Source organism: Daucus carota, chromosome 5 (assembly GCF_001625215.2).
Source record: "Daucus carota subsp. sativus chromosome 5, DH1 v3.0, whole genome shotgun sequence".
NCBI classification, from domain to species: Eukaryota; Viridiplantae; Streptophyta; class Magnoliopsida; order Apiales; family Apiaceae; genus Daucus; species Daucus carota.
The window spans coordinates 32,140,351-32,159,885 of record NC_030385.2 but is presented as its reverse complement, the minus strand read 5'-3'; the positions used below and the strand labels follow the sequence as shown (position 1 = coordinate 32,159,885).

The window sequence follows — 19,535 nt, the reverse complement described above, 5'->3', positions numbered from 1 at the left end:
AAAATCTATTTAAAATATTAAGAAGGAATTTTTTAATAAATCGAAATATTTAGAAGAGAGCTAAATAGTATAATTTCATATTATAAGTTGTATTATACTAGAAAGAAGATGCACAAAGTTAAGATCAAAAACGGGTTAATTATCAAGTTGGTCACTAAAGTGGGCTTAATGTATCAAGTTGGTCACTGAACTCAAAACGGTATCAAGATGGTTACTGAAATGGCCATAATTATCAAGTAAGTACCTTGAAAGTAAAAATATTATTTATAAAGTTTTACACATTTTTAAATGTTATCACAACCAACTAAAAGGTTATGACTTCTATTATTTAAAATAATATATTTATATTTTATCAAGTTTATTTATTATTTATATTTTATTATATAGTTATTTTCTTTGTTTTAATTAAAAATAAATAATAAATAAACTTGATAAAATCTAAATTTATTATCATAAATATTAGAAGTCATAACCTTTTACTTGGTTTTGGTAAAATTTAAAAATAATGTGTAAAACTTTATAAATAATATTTTTACTGCTTGAACTTATATTTCAAGGTACTTGTTTGATATTAATGGCCATTTCAGTGACCATCTTGATACCGTTTTGAGTTCAGTGACCAACGTAATACATTAAGCCCACTTCAGTGACCAACTTGATAATTAACCCAAATCAAAAACAGCACTTGCACTTCGATTAACAATGATGTTGTTACATAGTATTCGTATTATATTTGTCTTTACGATGATTAAAAATTAAAGTTGCATCTGCTCTCTCCTCGATCAATTCGAAATTCAAATATTCAAATATTCAGAGCGCCCAATTCTCAACTACTTTACTTCACTTGTCTTTGTCTCACATACAATACACAGACAACTACTCTATCTTAAATTCAAACCACTTATGTCTTGATCTGTTTATAACAACAACTTCATCAGACAGCTGAAACTTCAACACTTTTAGTTTACATTTCTTCTCCAGTTCAATCTACCAGTGTCAGACTCAACTCATTACAGGTATGTAGTTACATTCACGATCTTGTTTCGATCCTTTTGTCCTAAGATTGATTTTAAAATGAGCTAGCTACTGGTTTATACAAGCACCTGATGATGTAAAATTTTACTTGAGTATCGGTCGGTGTGATTGTCTTCAAGAGAAGTGTTATGTATAATTGAAGTTAATTAGTAACAGATTTTAATTTTGTTTTGCAGTAAGCTAAGTTAGTTCTTGTATAATTTTGTGTGAAGTTACTGATAAATAGTGAAATTATAGGTATGCAACTACTAGTAGACTGAATTACGAGTTTTAGCAATATATTGTTTGGATAAGGCATCAATACGAGTGTTAATAATTTAGTGACCTGATAAGTAGCAATTTGCTATCATAACTATGGTGAACATTTCATGAGAAGCATAATACGGGATCAGCTTTTGTTTTCTTACGCGTGAGATCTTTATCCCCCTCTTTGACTGAAGGAATTGAATGAGGTCGGATTACAATGGAAAAATTTGTACAAAATAATGTCAAAAGTAGGAGACGATTGAAGAAAATTGGGAGTTTAGGGTAGAACAAATATAAGAAATTTGTGTGATAAAAAACATATATATAATACTGCTAGATCTTGCTATGTGCTGTTGGCGAGTTTAGATGAAGGTACACGTACAACTATGTAACCTCTAATTTATATGTTAATTAATAAGTTATACATTAGTTCTTAAATTTTCATACATCTTGAGCACATTGGCCTGAATCTGAATGTTACATAAATCGCCATCATTGACAGGGTTACATAAATCGCCATCATTGACAGGACTGTTCTTTAAAATGTCTGCAGTTCATATTGATCCAATGCTGCAAGTAGAGACAACATGTGGATCTCTGCTGTATGAACTCCAGGTACTTACCAGCCCCTCTTTACGAACTGATGAGTTAATTTTATCCTTTATCTACTTTCCTTCTTTGTTGTTTTTTACAAATCTACACGTTAATCACCTATTTTTTGATACTCTCAATATATTCTGGACTTTGTGTTGAAAAACAGATAATATGGGATGAAGTTGGGGAGTCTGACAGTGAAAGAGATGAAATGCTACTTGAGCTTGAACGAGAGTGCCTAGAGGTATACAGAAGAAAGGTGGATACAGCTAACAGGTGTAGAGCTCAGCTAAGACAGAAAATTGCTGATGCTGAAACACAACTTGCAGCTATATGCTCCGCAATGGGAGAAAGACCAGTACATATTAGGCAGGTAGGGGTTATCAACTTATCATTGTGCCAGGTATTATGAGTTGAAAACTGATTTATTGGCCCTAAATTTAAAATGAACTCTAAATCCTTAAAAATATTACTACATTTTAAGTTATGTAAAAAAGTACAAATGATGGGAGATGGTGACAATATACTTATTGTTTTTTTTAATTAATTTGCTATGGGGTTTGATACTTGGATTTTTGCTAGCATCTAAGTTGTGCTAGGGTGACGGTGATGATTTAGGAATTTGTAATAATAGAATATAGTTAATAATCTACTGAAAATTTACCTTTTGAATCAATTGTCATCAGATTTCATTGTTGTGATTTATTCAGTCTGATCAAGTTCCTGGAAGCTTGAAGGCAGAACTCAAGACCATTTATCCAGAACTAGAGGAGATGCAGAAGAGGAAAGCGGAGAGAAGAAACCAATTTTTTGAAGTTGTAGAGCAAATACAAAAGATAAGAAATGAAATTTATGAGTCTAATAAACAAGCAGATATATGCAATGTTATCGATGATGCAGATTTGTCATTAAGAAAGCTTGAAGAACTGCACACAGAACTCCAGGCTCTTCAAAATGAGAAGGTGCTTTCTTTTGGATTCTGTCTCACATATGATGCAGAAGTTATAGTCACCAAATCTTTTGTTTCCAAATTCCCTTGACATCTTATTTAAAATTGAAATAATTGCAGAATGATCGCCTAGAGCAGGTTGTTGGTTACCTGAGCTCATTGAGTTTGCTCTGCCAAGTCCTTGGCATGGATTATGAGGAAACAATTAGTGAAGTCCATCCCAGTTTGGGAGATCCGAAAGGAACAAGTATAAGTGATGATACTATTGAGAGTTTATCAGTTGCCAAACAAAGACTGCAAGAGGTTAAAATTCAGAGAATGCAGCAGGTAAATTAGTGAATTATATTGCTGGCACTGCTGTAAAAGAAGTATAATTTATTCTGCTGCTTGTGATAAAATCTTAAGCTGTGCAGCTACAAGATCTTGCAACTTCCATGCTGGAACTTTGGAATCTGATGGACACTCCAGTTGAGGAGCAGGAGATGTTTCACAATGTTACTAGCAATGTAGCTGCTTCAGAACAAGAGATAGTAGAACCCAATATTCTTTCGGTGGAATTCATTAGTTATGTGAGTTCATGACTTCAACTTAAATATCCATGTCTTTGTAATTCCTGCTACTCATTAGCCTTTCCCTGTTAGCATTAACTACATATTTATCAAATAAATAAATCTACAACTGAGTATATAAAACAATGATGCAGGTAGAGGCAGAAGTGTTCAGATTGGAAGGATTAAAAGCAAGCAAAATGAAAGAACTCGTTTTCAAGAAGAGGTCTGAGCTGGAGGAGATCTGCAGGAAGACACACATGATCCCAGAGTTTGACAGTGCGATGGAAGCTGCTATAGATGCTATTGAAACAGGTATGGAGAGGTGGTTATTCAATTATATCACGTTAATCATATTGTTGTAATGTTGAAAATAACCCCATGCTTGATTTGTCACTATTTTTAACAAAGGAGTTGTGGAACCTGCTTCCATCCTTGCACAAATCGAGATTCAAATTGGTAAAGTAAAAGAGGAAGCCCTTGGCAGAAAAGAAATACTTGAAAAGGTTGAGAAGTGGATGGCGGCATGCGAGGAGGAGTGCTGGCTTGATGAATATAACAATGTTCGTAAATTGTCTCTAGGGTAATGTAACATGTTTGCATAGATCTCCATAAATAGATATACTTACCATGTTTTTTCAGGATGAAAACCGATACAATGCTGGAAGAGGTGCTCATATCATCCTTAAGCGTGCTGAGAAAGCTCGCGCTCTGGTTAGCAAACTTCCAGGTAAGATTAAAGTTATACTGAATTCTTTTTATCTTATCATTTTATAAAATCTGACCATCTACAAATGAAATCTGGCTTAAGTTCCTATCTAGTGCATTAAATTAAATTATACTGTATATAACTTGCACACTATAATTAGGAAACAAAAGATACTACAATATAACTTGTACTCTATAATCCACCCTAAAAATATACTGTGACACTTTTGTTTTGTTTTCCTGCACCACATGATACAGGAATGGTGGAGTCGTTGGCTATGAAAACTACCACATGGGAATGCGAAAAAGGAATTGAGTTCACTTATGACGGTGTAAGAATTTATCCTTAGGCCCCTTATTTTGGTATGTTACATATTTTCCAATGCTTAGAAACCTCAAGATAACAAGGAGAAGAGTGATTATCCAAATTGTGTTTCATGGTAATGAGGGGAAAGGGGAGGGGAAGGAAGCTTGCCCTATCTATAAATTCCCTGTTTTTGCTTGTTAATACCTAAAGTGTAGTTATTGTTCTTGCCTCGGATTTATTTTAATCTTCTCTGTATTGTGTCATTCAGATTCGACTTATTTACATGCTTGAAGAGTACAACATCTTACGGCAAGAAAAAGAGCAAGAACGCAAGAGACAGAGGGTATGAAACTATACTTTTTCAGTCATGTTTTTAATATGGAAGGTTGTGAGCAATTTCTCAATCATGATCCATTTACACATTTGTCCCCCATTTCAGGACCAGAAGAAGCTGCAAGGGCAGTTAATTACTGAACAGGAAGCAATATTTGGATCAAAACCAAGCCCTATGAAATCCCAGAACCTTAAAAAGGGTGCTAGATATTCATGTGGTGGTGTTCCAAGCAATAGAAGACTTTCACTTGGAGGAGCTATGTTACAAACTCCAAAAGCTCATATGCTTCACTCTATCAAAGGCACTCCGAATACACGTCAGAACAAAAGGAATGAGCGGCCGCACCAAGACAATCCGTTAAATTGCAGAAGGGATGATGAAGTTGCTGCTTTATCAGCTGGTAATTACTTAAGTTCTCTTGCATTTTTTTTTTCATTATTGAAGGTCAACATGTCTCAGTGGCTGAATTCATGTATTTTGAAGCATTGCAAGGTGGATTTTTTTAAAGTTATTTATGCAACTACTGTCCGTTAATTTCTCACTGTTCTTATTTAAAACTGTAGTATACATCAGCCTTTCGCCTCACCAATTCATATGTTCTTTGCTCTTCATTTCAGGAAGAAGAGGCTTGGACATTGATGGCCTTCCCGTAAGAAAGCACTCTTTCAACGCAACAAGCAATGCTAATGAAGTAGAGATGCCAAGTACACGCAAGCCTTTCTCACCTATATCCTCCTCCGAATCATCAAAAGCACATGCAGATAACGTTTCAGAAGACCTGAACAAGAAACATGACGGGAACTTCCAAAAAACAGTTACTAGTAACATCACACCATTCACTACTCCAACCAAATTAACTTCCACTGCATACGAAGAGAACAGGACTCCTGCCAAAACAATGATACCGCCTGTTCCTTGTACGCCTAAAACAGTATCAGTTCCAATGCAAACCATGATGACCCCAGCTCCTCAGGCATTCGCTTGTGGCACTACTCCAATCAAAGAATTCTACGAAGAGATCGAGTACTCATTCGAGGAAAGAAGAGCAGGCTTTCTGCTCACCAGATTACATCCACAGTCAGTGTTGCAAGTTTGATGTTCAGACTATTTCAGTGATTGCAAGACATATTTGTCGCTTGTTACTCATTACATCTGATATTTACATACTTCAAATTTGATTGGTGAAGGTCAATTCTAGCTGGCCTTTCTTTTATTTGTAAATAGTCTACTCATATATGAGCTGGAACAAGGCATATGCATCAGCTGTACACAACTGTGAGCATTTGGAAATTTTCTTCTTTGAGAGCAAGTCCAATGCAATGCTATACTTGGTTCTATTGCTATATTATAGCATCAAAAGTAAAAAAAATCAACTCCAAAGGGGTGCTATATTTGGATGCATCCATGCATAGATGCATCCTTGGTTCTATATTTGAAACCAAGGATGGATCCATCTATGTTGCCACATCATCAATAACTAGAAATTGGTTGAGATATTTAATAAAATTTATAGAAGTTAGGTAAAAGTTAATGAGTTGGTTAAATTTGAAACTAGTTATAGAACTTAGCATTGGAGTGCAAGTTTTATTTTAGCACCAAAAAACACTTTTTGATGCTATATTATAACAATAGCAATAGATATATAGCATCTAGCATTGGACTTGCTCTGATGAATCTATTTTTTCAGACCTTATAGTTCGACTGTTCCAGTCAAATGCAGAAAGCCAGAAACAAACTATAGACTTAAAGCAACTCCCTGAACACAAAATTCGACCAAAGATTACTCTTCTAACACAAAATTCGACAAAACATAACTCTAGTACTGCATGTCCTTTCAAAACTCTAACACATTGACCTAGCCTTATTTCACTCGAAAATCAGTATGTTATATAAGCCGTTCCTCGCATGCACCTGCCCGGCCAGCATCCTTTAAAAAAAAAAAAAAGTTAAAATTGAACATTTCTTGATAATTGACATCATGTTATTGAAAGTGTATGCGGGCCCCATACTTGTCGCATTTCTTAGAATTGAAGTTGCAGTTATCCGGGGATGTAACCATGCTTCTTAAAAAATTAGGAGACAAAATTGTAAACTAGTGCATATATGAGTTCACCAACTTTGCTTAGTAAAAGGGTTAGCCTAAATTAATTAATCAATCAATAATCCAAAATCAAGCATATGATAACTTCAAATGGCATAATAGTAATTATTCACATATTAGAGGGCATATGAAATTATATTTTCAAGTTTAGGTTTACCTGAAAAGTTGAAAAGACAAGGAAGCGGTCTACGATATTACTTTACAGCTTTAACAATTAATACATTCAATAATATAATGCTAATATGCACCTTTAAAATTAAATATAAATTCCCAATTCTTTATTTTATTAAATTTCCAAGACGGACTTGAAACCATTTCTTAACCAAAATTAATACTTCGAATTTTGTAATATAAATATTATTTAATAATTACATATGGAATATTATAATCACAATTCTAATTTATTAAATATCATTTTCCTGCTCTTCCTGCAAAACCCTAATTTCAATTCCTTCAACAAATTTTCTGAAATCATCGGGAAAATTATATAAATAATTTCATATATTTTTGTATGAATCAAGTCCCGCCATTGAAGCTCAGACAAAGCTACAACACAGTACTGTTGCTGTAAGTATATTTTTACTGTAGAATATATAGATACATATATGTTGTGTGTATTTGTAGTTAGATTTTGATCTTGTTGTAATCTAAGGCTGTTTGTATGTTTGTTTGTTGTTCTTTAACTTTGTTTGTGAATCTTGATGTTTTTTTGACTGTTTTGTGTAAAGATTGAATCTTTCTAGTGTTTCTTGAAGAATGGTGATTGAGAGATTTGAACTCTATGATTTGTAGGTAGTGAAAGTGTGAATTTGAAGTCTATCTCTTGTGGTTGTGTTTGATTTTTGGAGAAATGGAGGGAAAAGAGGATTCTCAAATGGCTCCAAGAACTGAAAATATAATTCATTTTGGGGCTGTCTCACCGCCGGTGGCTGCTCCGGCTGTGGCCCCTGAGGGAGTGGCGGTGGCAGGAGAAACCCCGGTGAGTACGGATGGGAAGAAGAAAAGGGGGAGGCCAAGAAAGTATGGCCCGGATGGGGCTTTGGCTTTGTCTCCGATGCCAATCTCAGCTTCAATTCCGTTGACTGGAGGAGAGTATCCAACGTGGAAGGCTAAGAAGGAGAAGCCAATTGACTTGTACATGAAGAAGCATAGAATGGAATATGGAAGTCCACAAGGTAAATTCAATACATACATTTATATGTCATATGTGTGTATATTATGTGTCGGTAATTCTTTGATTGTTGCTTCATTTGACATAATGAGAATATGATGTTACTAAATCTAGAATTATGGAGTCAGTTATGTTGTGTGAGATTCTATAATTCTGGTGCAATAATATTTGATCTGGGATTGCTGTAAAAAGTTATTACTGCAGGAGATTTTGAGAATCTTGCTGTTCCATCTTACCTTTTTTACCTTGGGCAAGATGCTTTCAAAAAGCAAAGAGTACAATTGGGGTACCTTCATGTTTATATAAGTGATGCCTGACCAGAGCAAGTTTGTCTTTTACCTAATAATTGGATGAAGTTAAGGTCAGACTAGGACCAAAGGAGTTGGGTGACTCATTTTTCTGGACACAGATGATGATGGCAAGGCTGATCCAGCTTAGATATGTGAAATCCCGTAGGATATCTGATAGCTAATATAGAGAAATATTAAGTCTTTTCTTCTATACATACCTGTATATCATTTTTTTAGTCGATTCATAACATCTGAAACAGATACTCGAATGTTTTCATAATATGCAATACTTAAACATAATCTTCTTGTTCTGCTTGCAAGTTTGCTGTGATATTAAGATAAACTTAATACCACATTAGAGAACCCTCGTTTTCTGAAATAATGTCATGTTTTGACTTGATCACTCTTGTAAAGTTTGACAAGATAAATACATAACATACATATTCATAGGTAGTGTTTGTTCAGAAATAGAAGTAATATATCTAGGTTTCATCCCTCCTCTTTGTATAGTTAATCTGCAGTAGGTTTGTCTTCAGTGTTTTAACTAGATATACTTGAACATGCACAATATTTGATGTCACAGTTTACCTACGGATCAAATCTATACTTGTTACTGGGAAAGTATGTATGTGTGATCTCTAGTAAATATAGACATTTGCTTTTGCATGGTTTACTTACTGTTTTTGTAATCAAAGTTTAATCCCCATGAATGCCTTGGTGGTATTTTTGATGCTAATGACCTCAAGGGCAGTGTGCAAATGAGGAGGGAAAGAATTAAGCCCATGACCTATCGTTCGCAGGACCTCAGTCTTCGCCTCTAGCCTAGGACCTTGTTGGCTTATCTGTATGCAATTTATGTAAGCTGTAAATATGCATGAGTTACCAAAGCTTTGACTAAAAAGGTTATTTTGCAGGTGAGAGGGAGGCCTACACTGCTGGGGCAAATTTTACTCCACACATTATTACTGTTAATGCTGGCGAGGTATTTTACATTATTATACGAGATATATATCTGTGTGTATATCATATTGTGTACCCTGTTTTGTATATTATGTGGTGTTAATGACGGTTGAATCATCTCAAAATCAAACTACTCATTATTGTGATTAATGGTACTCATTAAATAAGACACGACTTCTTTGTATTGTGGGGAATGGGAGAAAATTATGATGCTTTATTGAAATTTCTATCCTCCTTTGAACACCGAGCAGGTTTATCACCCATCTGTTTTGAACATATTAAATAAACGAATCCGAATATTCTTTATAATTAATATAAGTTTGGATAATGTTATAATAAAGAAATGTGATGTTTTGAATTTTTTTGTTCCATACTTCTCTGTTTCATGCTCCTTAATAGAATATCATGAAAGTATAAGCACACAATTATTTCCATATAGCATTAGTCTTAACTATCTGTTAAAACAATTGTAAACCTGGATTAATTATGACAGTAGAATTTAAGTCATGCAAAAACGGCCTTTATTGTCCTCTTCTGTCTTGCATATTTATTGTCATATTGACTTACTAAAAAACTACTTAGTGGAAAAGAGTGCGGTCTTGATGAGGTTAGCAGTTTGCAGATGTGACAATGCTGGATGAAAGAGAATGACAGTAGTTACATCCTTGCGGTGGACAATTTGGAGTACATTTTTTTTATTTAACTTTTTTTATTTGTAATTGCTTGCAGGATGTCTCAATGAAGATCATGTCATTTTCTCAGCAAGGTTCTAGAGCTATATGTATTCTTGCAGCAAATGGTGCTGTTTCCAATGTTACTCTTCGGCAGCCTAATTCATCTGGAGGAACTTTGACCTACGAGGTGTGAACGTAATTCTTGTTATTTTATCAACATAATTTGCATGGAATGTTTGCAACACTGAGATTTGTAGCAATATTAAGAAATATTGCTACAAATTGTGGGGTAACTAGGTCAATATCCTCCATCACCAGTAATATATTTCAGAGGCAACTTAGTAAAGAACAATTTCTTTGTGTCTTCCGCACCTACTTCTCTGCGAGAAAACTTGACATAAAATTATTATGCACAGAAATCTGAAGGTTTCATATGATTTGAAGTTTCACTTTAGCAGTTCAATTCAACGAAAGAATAGTAATTTGTGCACCATTGCAATATTCAGACTTTCATGTTGTAGAACTATGAATGAGTGCCATAAAATTATTATAAAGTATAGTGATAGGAGGTTTTTGGTAGAAGTAACACTGGGTGGACTTATTTGTGGAAGGTTTTGGATTATGTTATGCCTTTATATTACTCCCAAGATAAAGATATTATAGGCCATCTATTCAAATGAAACCAAAATAAATCTGATGAACTTTGAAAGTAAATTCTGTGAAGGACCAGTTACTTCAGGAGATTCTTTTTCAGAGATTGATATGCTTTTTGCAGGGACGTTTTGAGATCCTATCTTTGTCTGGATCCTTTAGGCCTACTGATAGCGGGGGAGCAAAAAGCATAAGTGGTGGCATGAGTGTCTCATTGGCAGGCCCAGATGGACGGGTCATGGGTGGCGGACTTGCTGGTTTGTTAGTAGCAGCTGGTCCTGTTCAGGTTAGATCATTTCTCATATTATAAGATGGAAAAAGTAGGATTACTATTATTATTTTATCTTATTTTTTTTCTTGATAACATAAATTAGCTTATAATTCTCCTTGTATATGTTTTCAAATTGGATCCATTCAGGCCATGATTCTTGTTTATTTGGTTGTAAGAATGAATTTTACAAGTGAAGCCGTGAAGTTTTGAGGAATACAAAGATGTTGAATAGTTTAAAGTTTAAACCGTAGGAAAGACACTCCTGAGTATCATTACTGACTAAAATCTTTATATGCTTTAGGTTGTGATTGGCAGCTTTATTCCTGGCTATCAGCAGGAGCCAAAGCCTAAAAAGCAGAGATCCGAGTTTGCACCAACTATCTCTCCGATCCCTGCTCCTAATCATGCTTATGCAGGAAGTACTGATTCAATATATACTGGTCCAATCCGAAGCATCACCCCTCCTTCATATCATGGAATCAATGGGAATGCAGGTAACTTTGTTAATGGCCCGCCTATTTTAGCTGCGGAAAATAATACTTCGTTGCCCAGAGAAGGCCATACTGTTGTACCTGCCGAAAATAACATGCCTATGCCTGGAGATGGCCAAACTATGGTTGCTGCTGAAAATAACATATCTAAGCCTGGAGAATCAGAAAATCTCAGTCCATCAAAGTGCATGGTTTCATGCTGATCTAGGCAATCTGTCTCGCAGTTCTGGGCAGGTCAAGTGATTTGCCCTTGAAGACCTTAAAAGTTCTAGGCTCAACCCCGTTTAGTCCCCATATCAAACAGGCTAGTTTCGGTCCGAGGCAAATCTAGGTTTACAATATCTACTACTTATCTTTTAGGCTAGGACTTCAGAAAGCAAATTCTCCTTTAGCTCTAGTGATCATTTGCTGTCTGCGGTTGTTGATTTAGAACTTTAAGTGTATCAGTACTTTGTTTTCGCTTTACCTGACTTGCTTATATCAGGATGGTTGGAAGTTAAAATTTTATATATTTATAGCTGTGTGGTTTGAAATCACGAACGATCGTAGTTGAATGAAGTTTGTCAGTACTTGTGATGTTCATTTTTGTGTAGTGTTTTACTATCTTATACCTGCAAGTTTGTTTGAACAGCTATTACCTCAGTACCAGGGATATAAAGCTGTGGGATGCAAATTAGTATATAAATTAAATCTGCAGATTATGAAATAATGATCCAGGATTTGTCATGCCTGAATTATTTTTTTGGGGTCAACTCATTTCTAGTTGGTGGCAAGTGAATTTATTGGTGGATGAAAAAGACGGATACGTTGAAGTACAACAACCGCAACCAATAATTAAATAAGTCAATTATTTGTTGGTTGCAGGTATTAAATCAAAATTGGTTGGTTGACGTATTTCATGTTCACGAAAAATATTTAATTAAAGAAAAAATGCCTTATCAATACTGTAAAAAAATAATGTGATAGCAGGATAAAAATTTGTTTCCAATACGGCAATTAGAAGTTACAGAAAGATGATCTTGTCTAATACAGAATTTCAAGATTGTGGCTAAAATTTTCGGATTTTCACAAAATATTGACTTATTTTTAAATAATCGGCATGTAAATGTGTTTATTGGGTGATAATAGATTTCTGCAACATCTCAGCCTTCCAAGCTTTAGTAGTCTTATCAATGAATGCTTCTACTCTTTCCGTTAGTTCATCATCTTCTTGCTTCCTCTCTACCCTGCATGGCTCTGTGAAGCTTCTGAATTCATTCTTATCATTGAAAGAAGGATGACTCTTCTTACTGTGAGCAGTCATGTACTTCTTGCTACCCCGTACCAATCCGTTCGATGGAAGAGATGTCCTGTCCTCATTAGTGTCTGAAGCTGTTTTCGAGATGCCAACGAGTAAAATGATTATGATCAGATTGCAGAAACAGAAGACAACAAATGAATTCGAAGCAACTAAATTGATCAGCTCCAACATAGAGTTGAGCATCCTGGCGGCAAGTCAGTAGAATTTTAGTTTGGAAAAGAGGAGAACTTTAAAGTGGCTTAGAGTTGGTTAATGCTAGCAAATCCTTTTATAAGCAGTGGAGGGGGGGAACTGTGATATCGAAATTTTGCAGTAGTCTCTTAGGAGTACAGGTGATAATTGATAAGGAGCTAAGGTGAATAAAGAAAGTATTAAGCAATCTGGTGGACCGTTGAATGAGAAATCCAATCATTATCCTCCTCACTAAAATTAGCTCAAATATACTCAGTTTTTTAACGACTTAAATGTATTTTTCTTTGTTTTTAATGTTGTAATCAACTGTTCTAATCTTACATTAATCACCCTCTTTAACTCCGGTACTAACACAATATCATCTCTAAAAAACATGTACCATCAAAGATGAAACATGATCTTAAATGTTCTAAATAATCACATCTAGAACATTACAAAAACAATAGAATTAATACTTATCCCTGATGTACTGAGAAAAATTGATTTTCGCCTATCGATATCCAAACACTTCTGAATACATTTCTTGCAAGTGCATCAGCGAGAGAGTTATATAATCCAAACAAGTGGAGTAATCAACAAAGTCAGGTAAAAAACCAAACACTCTAGCAACAAAATTTAAGGTTAAGGGAATGCACTACGAAAGAAAGTAAATATAACCCTATTTTGCACCACATCATTCTTAGTTATATGAATGACAGTAATTCCAGCAGTTTGCGCAGTTTGAATCAGCCCTGCTTTTATCATGTCTTCCTTCTCTTATTCTTGGCGAAGCCAGTGCTCTTGAAGCCTCTTCTTGTATCATTTGTGGTTTCAGCCTTATTTTGCTTTCTTATGCCTTTCTTCACTCCAAGTCCATGCTTTGAGTTTCTGTAGTCCCTGTTCTTCCTCCTCTTATCTGCTTCTTTTTTCCCCTTACCAGTAATCTCTTTTGCCTTGCCTTCAGAATGATCACTCTCATCAAATGTACTATCGTCCTCATCTGCTAAACCAATATCACCATCTTCTTCTGGCTCGCTAATGCCACTCTCTTGCCTCTCCTTTATCAATTTCTTAGCAGATTTTTTCTCCTCTTTTTCTTGCTTAGCCTTTTCTTTAAATTTTTGTGCCTGTGCTTCCTTGGCAATTTTCTCACTTTCCCTTGCTTTCCTTCTCTCCTCAGCCTCCTCAACCCTATTCTTTTCTGCCAGAAGCTGATCCTTAACCTTTTCTAAGTGAGTATCATTTTTCACCATGGCACCATTATAGTCAGTAGGCGTCAAAAAGGGGCGCCCCATGGACTGAAATTTCAAAAACGCCTCTTTTGTACCCTCCAATGCCTGAGTATAGAAAACAAGTTCTCGTGTCAGGTCATCATTTGCATCCACCTCCTGCTCTTGATTCACATCAAAAGAAAGTTTGTGTATCCAATCAACATTCTCAGGCCAGCTGATATCTCCCAGTTTATCAAGCAAGCCATCCCTGTTGTATATTGCATTTTCCGAAGGTTCACTTTGCCTTACTTCATCATCCTCATCGAATTCTAACTCAGACTCTGAGGACTCTGTATCAAGGTTTTCAGTGTCTGCCTTACTCTTTGCTTCCGCAACAAACACGGCAGGTCTTTTTTGGTGCACCGCCATTTACTATCATCAAGATCAAATAAACAAAGCTTTACCAACATCAATTTAGAATAGGGTGACATTTTGCACCACAAAAAGGAAGTAAGAATTTTAGATTTTCAAGGGACTGACCTGAGATATAACTTATCCATTAAAAGAAAAACCAACAATCATTGGACAAAAAAGAAAAGGAACTCACTTAAATCACTAGGGTTTTGGACAAAGGCTAATTCATATAATTTAATCTGCAGTATTGGGCACAAACATACAGACCACTAAACATAGCACTACTCAAGTACTTATTGCAAACACCGAAAGAGTTCCCTAACATAACCTACTCACCAAAGCATAAACCGAATCTTAACGAGCATGACTTCATGCTATTAACAAACATGATTGATCATTGGTTGCATACAAATACCATTCAAGTTTCACATCTTGCTTTCATTTACGCTTTCTCTGGCAGTTTATTAAAAATCAAATTGACCCAATTATCAAAACAAGGGTGTAAACTGCATTCCATAACTCTACTTATCAATATAGTCCACTATAATCTACAAACACTCTAATAACCCTCTAAAATCATTGCCAAAATTAGCAAAATGAAGCATGAATTAGTAGTTTGTTATATCAGTTAATTTAAATAAAAATTATCAATTATCAATTATCAATTTTTTTATAGCAGCGAATGTTGCTGCTATATTCACATACATGAAATCTTTTATCAATTACACAGCTGAAATATATATAGAACAGGAATCACTTACAAACAAACATAACTATACACACAGATACACGGACAGGGGGTACTAGAACGTGAGACTCACCGCAGAATGTGAAGACAGGAGCTCCGGTAGGTGTAAGAGAGAACAACGTCGGAGTTAAATTGGGATTCTAAATAACCTAGCTGGACTCTAAACGGATTTAGGTTTAGGTATCAATGGGCTGGTCTGGGCTGGGATGAATTGGGCCTTTAATTCACTGGATGTAAGAAAATGAAAATCCGGCCCAGGTTCGACTTTTGAGTTCAAATACTACCCATACAATCTCGCTAATAATTTTGATAAAATAATGTTACCCAATTTGTGGCTAACATGAGAAGATAGTGTATTTAAGTTTTGATATATTATTAATTCATCATTATGTATTCCACGAATAATTTGAAATAATTTTATTTTTATTTATAATAAGCGTAGCATTTGGTTATTTGACATATAAGAGTGTAGAATGAATAAGAACAAAAACAGTTATTTTTCGCTAAAAATGATACTCCATATTTTACTAGCTAGTGTCGTTCAACTTTTTTTTTCTTTTTTTTGAAATAACCCGTTCAACTTATTATTTATTAATTTGTATATAGCACTAGAAATGGAGGGCCACACTGGAACTAGAAGCCATTGGGTTGTCCACAATCCTTATAAAGACGGGCAACACGAATTGAAGTTCAAAGTCTGATGCACTGTATCTGCATCATTTTTAAGACCTGTCGGGTATGACTTGTGAATTCCCATTTCATTTTTTAATTATTTTCGGTGTAATTTAATAATAATAAAAAAAAATGACACCACACTGCATTATACTCAAAGCTCAATAGTCAATTCTACAAGCACACGAACGAAATTACTAACTAGAAGTTGCTCAGTAGGGCCACAGTGGTAGTGGTCCTTTATATTACTAGCAAGCTTCGCCCATGCTGCCCACGCTGCTGCCCCATGCAAACACCTTGATCATTGCACTTGGTTTATGCCAACATATCCTTCTTACATCTCTTTGCCATCTTCTGGACTACATTCATACAGAATATAATACTGTACACGTTGTGTCTGAACTCCAAAATAGAGACACTGCAATTTTGTTCTCTCCAGGGAACAATTTTGTTAGATCCAGATCTCTGTATTGCTATTGGGAGGCAGATATGAGACCCTTCCCCTCTAGTTAGTCTGCATTTTAGTGTAATTTTCATTTCTAAAATTTGAACTGTAGATTAAGTAACACATACGAGTATGCGACTTGATGAAGAGAATCTTCCACTAGATTTATACCACTAATTATAGAATCTTCTAATTAATGGCTTAATAAGCACCTTAAGAGTTAAGAACTGTTTTTGACCCCGAATTATTTAAAAGACTGGTTTTTTGCATGTACTGATACAATGAGAAATGTGTGGCTACAGATGCACAGCTTGCTACATATTTTTATTATTGCAGAGTGGGCACCCTCAGTAATAAACCATTTCAGATTTGCTATATATATGCAAGTGCAATAGACAGAATGTCAAGGCAAAACACTCTCTCTTGTTTTATAATTAAGGTTGCCCAAAAACCTGAACAAAACCATTCACGCAAGGCTTATAATTTAATTAAGATGGGTTGCTGGTCTGCTGAAAATGCCACTAAAGCTTATCTCAGAACCATCAAAATGGTAAGCTTTTCATATTTTTTCCCCTGCATTCTTCTTGAGCAAATGGCACAGTCAATAGCCTTTACTTATTTCTATCTGTAATAACAATTTTTAATGTTTTCTTTATGCAGGGAAATACTGATAAAGAACCGAATGTAGCTGAGTTCATTTCAGCACTATCAGCTGGAAACAATGCACAACTGATGGTGGTTGCTTGTGCCACCGCAGCAGGTTCACCAGCGCTTGGACTAGTTGCTGCAGCTGATCAAACTGGAGGAAGAGTTATCTGTATCGTACGTGATGAAGAAGAACTTCATACTTCAATTAGTACACTTGGATGGAATGCCAGTCGCGTTGAGTTTGTTGTTGGGGAACCTCAAACTTTGTTGTCAAGTGAATACAGAAACGCGGATCTTGTAGTCATAGACTGCAAACTTGAAAACCGTGAAGAGATATTTAAGGCCGTGCAAATATCAGCCGCGAGGGCTAAGACTAATACCACTGTTTTAGGTTACAATGCATTCTGCAAGGATTCCTGGCAATGGAGTGGCTCCAAGACTCAGTTTTTGCCCATTGGAGATGGCCTGTTGATGACTACAATAGCAGCAAAAGTTGAGCCTTCTGGTGGTGAAAATGGTGGTTTGGGAAAGAGAAGTCGTTGGATAGTTAAAGTTGACAAGTGTACAGGTGAAGAGCATGTGTTCAGAGTCAGGTCATCTCATGGAAGAGCTATAATCAAGGCATAAATTATTCTGATGTGCTTAATATGAAAGAATGTAAATAGCAGATAGTATTTTGGCAATTTAAATATCTGAAGATTCTAGCAAGCAAGATCTTGAATTGGTTTCTCCAATCAGATTTAAGCTGTTCAAATTGTGAACAAATATATCAGGTGCTTTTCTGAAATACTTCTTTTCACTCACAAGGACTTGATCTGTCGATCATGTTAAACTAAGTACTTTCTCATTGCCAACTGATTCAACACTGGTAGCTCAGTTAAACAACTTAAAGGGCAAAGGTTGTACTTTTTAAGAGTTAAAATGGCATGCAGATGAAAAAAAACACACAAATTGAAAAGTGTTGTTTTAAGGAGACCTGTACTCCATAAGGTTTTAGACTTTGCACCTCTTACTCTTGTTCAGAGAACCCTTAGTTTGCGAAACACGTAAAGATGCTTATTCTTAGAAGTTAGAACCTTAATATGGCTTCATTGTAATATGACGAAGTATATTAATTTAGGAGTGGTTGGGAGGATCTGTCGGTGTGTTTTTAAGGAGCATCACAAGTTTGTGGATGTAGGGTCATAGTGATGACATGTCAAATGATAGGACTATTCTGATTTAGTTGGTTAATTCTTTACTGCATTCAGTGCTTCAGATATGTATGGATCAGCTAGAACATTATTGGCGAAGAGATTTTAAAGGTGTTCATCATCAGTTAATACATGCAGGGAAATGGACTAGCTATTTGATTTTTTAACTGTAAAAATAGCCGTTAGATGCAAATCAGTACATGCACCTGGGGTTCGTGTTTGTCGAGCTACAAGACAGGAGCTGATAGACACTTCTTTCTGTATTTTCAGATTACGAAGCCATGATGGCTCCTGGGTTAAAGAGTAGACATCAGAATAAGGAGCATTTCTTAGTTCTTCACATACAGTCCTAGTTTATGTTTAAACTGGTTTGACTGCTGCAGTATTCTTTAAATTTGTGGCATCAATCGGCTTATCACCAGAAACGAAACAAGACTTGAGGAAATTCTAATTGAAAGGGGCGGACATGATAAAGAAAATGTGTGCCAAAAAGTCAAACGTCACTTATTTAAAAACAGAGTGAGTAGTTAGGATTGTAAAAATTCATTTCTTGGCATGACAAGAGGGAATTGTATCAGATGATTAAGATTGAGTAGATTAAGTTTGTGGCAATAAACAGTGTACAATTCTGTTCGAATCATTTTGTGCAAGTCTGGAAAATTCACACAGGCTGTATAGTTTGTTCCATTTGCAAGAGTATAGACTATCTCATGTACTCTATCAACCATGAAAATATGTAGGGTTTGGGATGAATGGATAGGAAGCAGGTCTATCAGATTGAGCCGGTGGATGAATTTCTGTAAGGTAGCGTTTATTAGTTTTGATTAAGAGAGGTCACCAATCCACACGTAAGTTGCACTGTGTTGACTAAGCTGGACATCTGCTGGGGTCTGGGGATGGGCAGGAATTACTACAATATCACATGTTTGGGTCATTCATCGCGTGATTTTAACTTTTCTTCATATGTCAAGTATCCCATCAGTACAGTTAGATAGTTTTTTATATAAGTGATTTTTGCATTCTTTATAATAGACGTCGACTTAATACAACTTAACTTATTAAACAAACATGTTCTAACAGAAGACCTTCAAAGAGCAAGGATGATGGCCTGATTGAATCGTATATTATCATTAACACTAGACATTGGTTTTGAATCCGTTATCCAGAAAGGCCTATTCTGATTATGCATGCTATATTTAACACAACATAATATGCATTTTCAAGTGTAATCTGAGAAAATGTATATTGAGTGGAATCATTTGGCATACTGGGAGAATGATTCGTGTGAAATCATTTGGTATACTTGGAGAATGATTCGTGTGATTTGTACTCTGCTTGTATCTAGTGAAATTGACCTCTTTCAATAATATCAAGAACAATGAGTGTTCAAATTAAAGCAAATG

General features: G+C 35.4%; 4 protein-coding genes across 7 annotated transcripts; 3 read left to right on the top strand and 1 right to left on the bottom strand.

The window, feature by feature from the left end:
- The first annotated feature begins 783 nt into the window (after positions 1-783).
- Positions 784-6,030, top strand: LOC108220216 (65-kDa microtubule-associated protein 3). Of its 3 annotated transcripts, none has more exons than XM_017393919.2 (13): positions 784-1,016; positions 1,835-1,896; positions 2,042-2,248; positions 2,586-2,837; positions 2,945-3,151; positions 3,238-3,393; positions 3,528-3,687; positions 3,784-3,935; positions 4,015-4,102; positions 4,339-4,412; positions 4,656-4,730; positions 4,827-5,121; positions 5,339-6,030. In XM_017393919.2, the coding sequence occupies exons 2-13, from the start codon at positions 1,849-1,851 to the stop codon at positions 5,815-5,817; spliced, it is 2,193 nt and encodes a 730-aa protein (XP_017249408.1). In that variant the 5' UTR covers positions 784-1,016; positions 1,835-1,848; the 3' UTR covers positions 5,818-6,030. The 3 variants fall into 3 exon arrangements, with proteins under 3 accessions (XP_017249408.1, XP_017249407.1, XP_017249406.1); XM_017393918.2 differs by having other exon boundaries at positions 1,811-1,896; XM_017393917.2 differs by having other exon boundaries at positions 1,784-1,896.
- A 1,093-nt stretch (positions 6,031-7,123) lies between these two features.
- Positions 7,124-11,912, top strand: LOC108224107 (AT-hook motif nuclear-localized protein 7). Of its 2 annotated transcripts, none has more exons than XM_017398662.2 (6): positions 7,124-7,389; positions 7,615-7,997; positions 9,198-9,265; positions 9,973-10,104; positions 10,693-10,854; positions 11,141-11,912. In XM_017398662.2, the coding sequence occupies exons 2-6, from the start codon at positions 7,673-7,675 to the stop codon at positions 11,531-11,533; spliced, it is 1,080 nt and encodes a 359-aa protein (XP_017254151.1). In that variant the 5' UTR covers positions 7,124-7,389; positions 7,615-7,672; the 3' UTR covers positions 11,534-11,912. The 2 variants fall into 2 exon arrangements, with proteins under 2 accessions (XP_017254151.1, XP_063950452.1); XM_064094382.1 differs by having other exon boundaries at positions 7,217-7,389; positions 7,619-7,997.
- A 1,377-nt stretch (positions 11,913-13,289) lies between these two features.
- LOC108219951 (probable rRNA-processing protein EBP2 homolog) lies at positions 13,290-15,384 on the bottom strand. The gene is made up of 2 exons (XM_017393554.2): positions 15,248-15,384; positions 13,290-14,444 (listed from the first exon to the last, which is right to left on the bottom strand). Exon 2 carries the CDS (start codon positions 14,439-14,441, stop codon positions 13,563-13,565), a length of 879 nt encoding a protein of 292 aa, XP_017249043.1. The 5' UTR covers positions 14,442-14,444; positions 15,248-15,384; the 3' UTR covers positions 13,290-13,562.
- A 403-nt stretch (positions 15,385-15,787) lies between these two features.
- On the top strand, positions 15,788-17,823 carry LOC108222258 (uncharacterized). Its single transcript, XM_017396185.2, has 3 exons — positions 15,788-15,910; positions 16,594-16,841; positions 16,952-17,823. The coding sequence occupies exons 2-3, from the start codon at positions 16,692-16,694 to the stop codon at positions 17,564-17,566; spliced, it is 765 nt and encodes a 254-aa protein (XP_017251674.1). The 5' UTR covers positions 15,788-15,910; positions 16,594-16,691; the 3' UTR covers positions 17,567-17,823.
- The last annotated feature ends 1,712 nt before the right edge of the window (positions 17,824-19,535 follow it).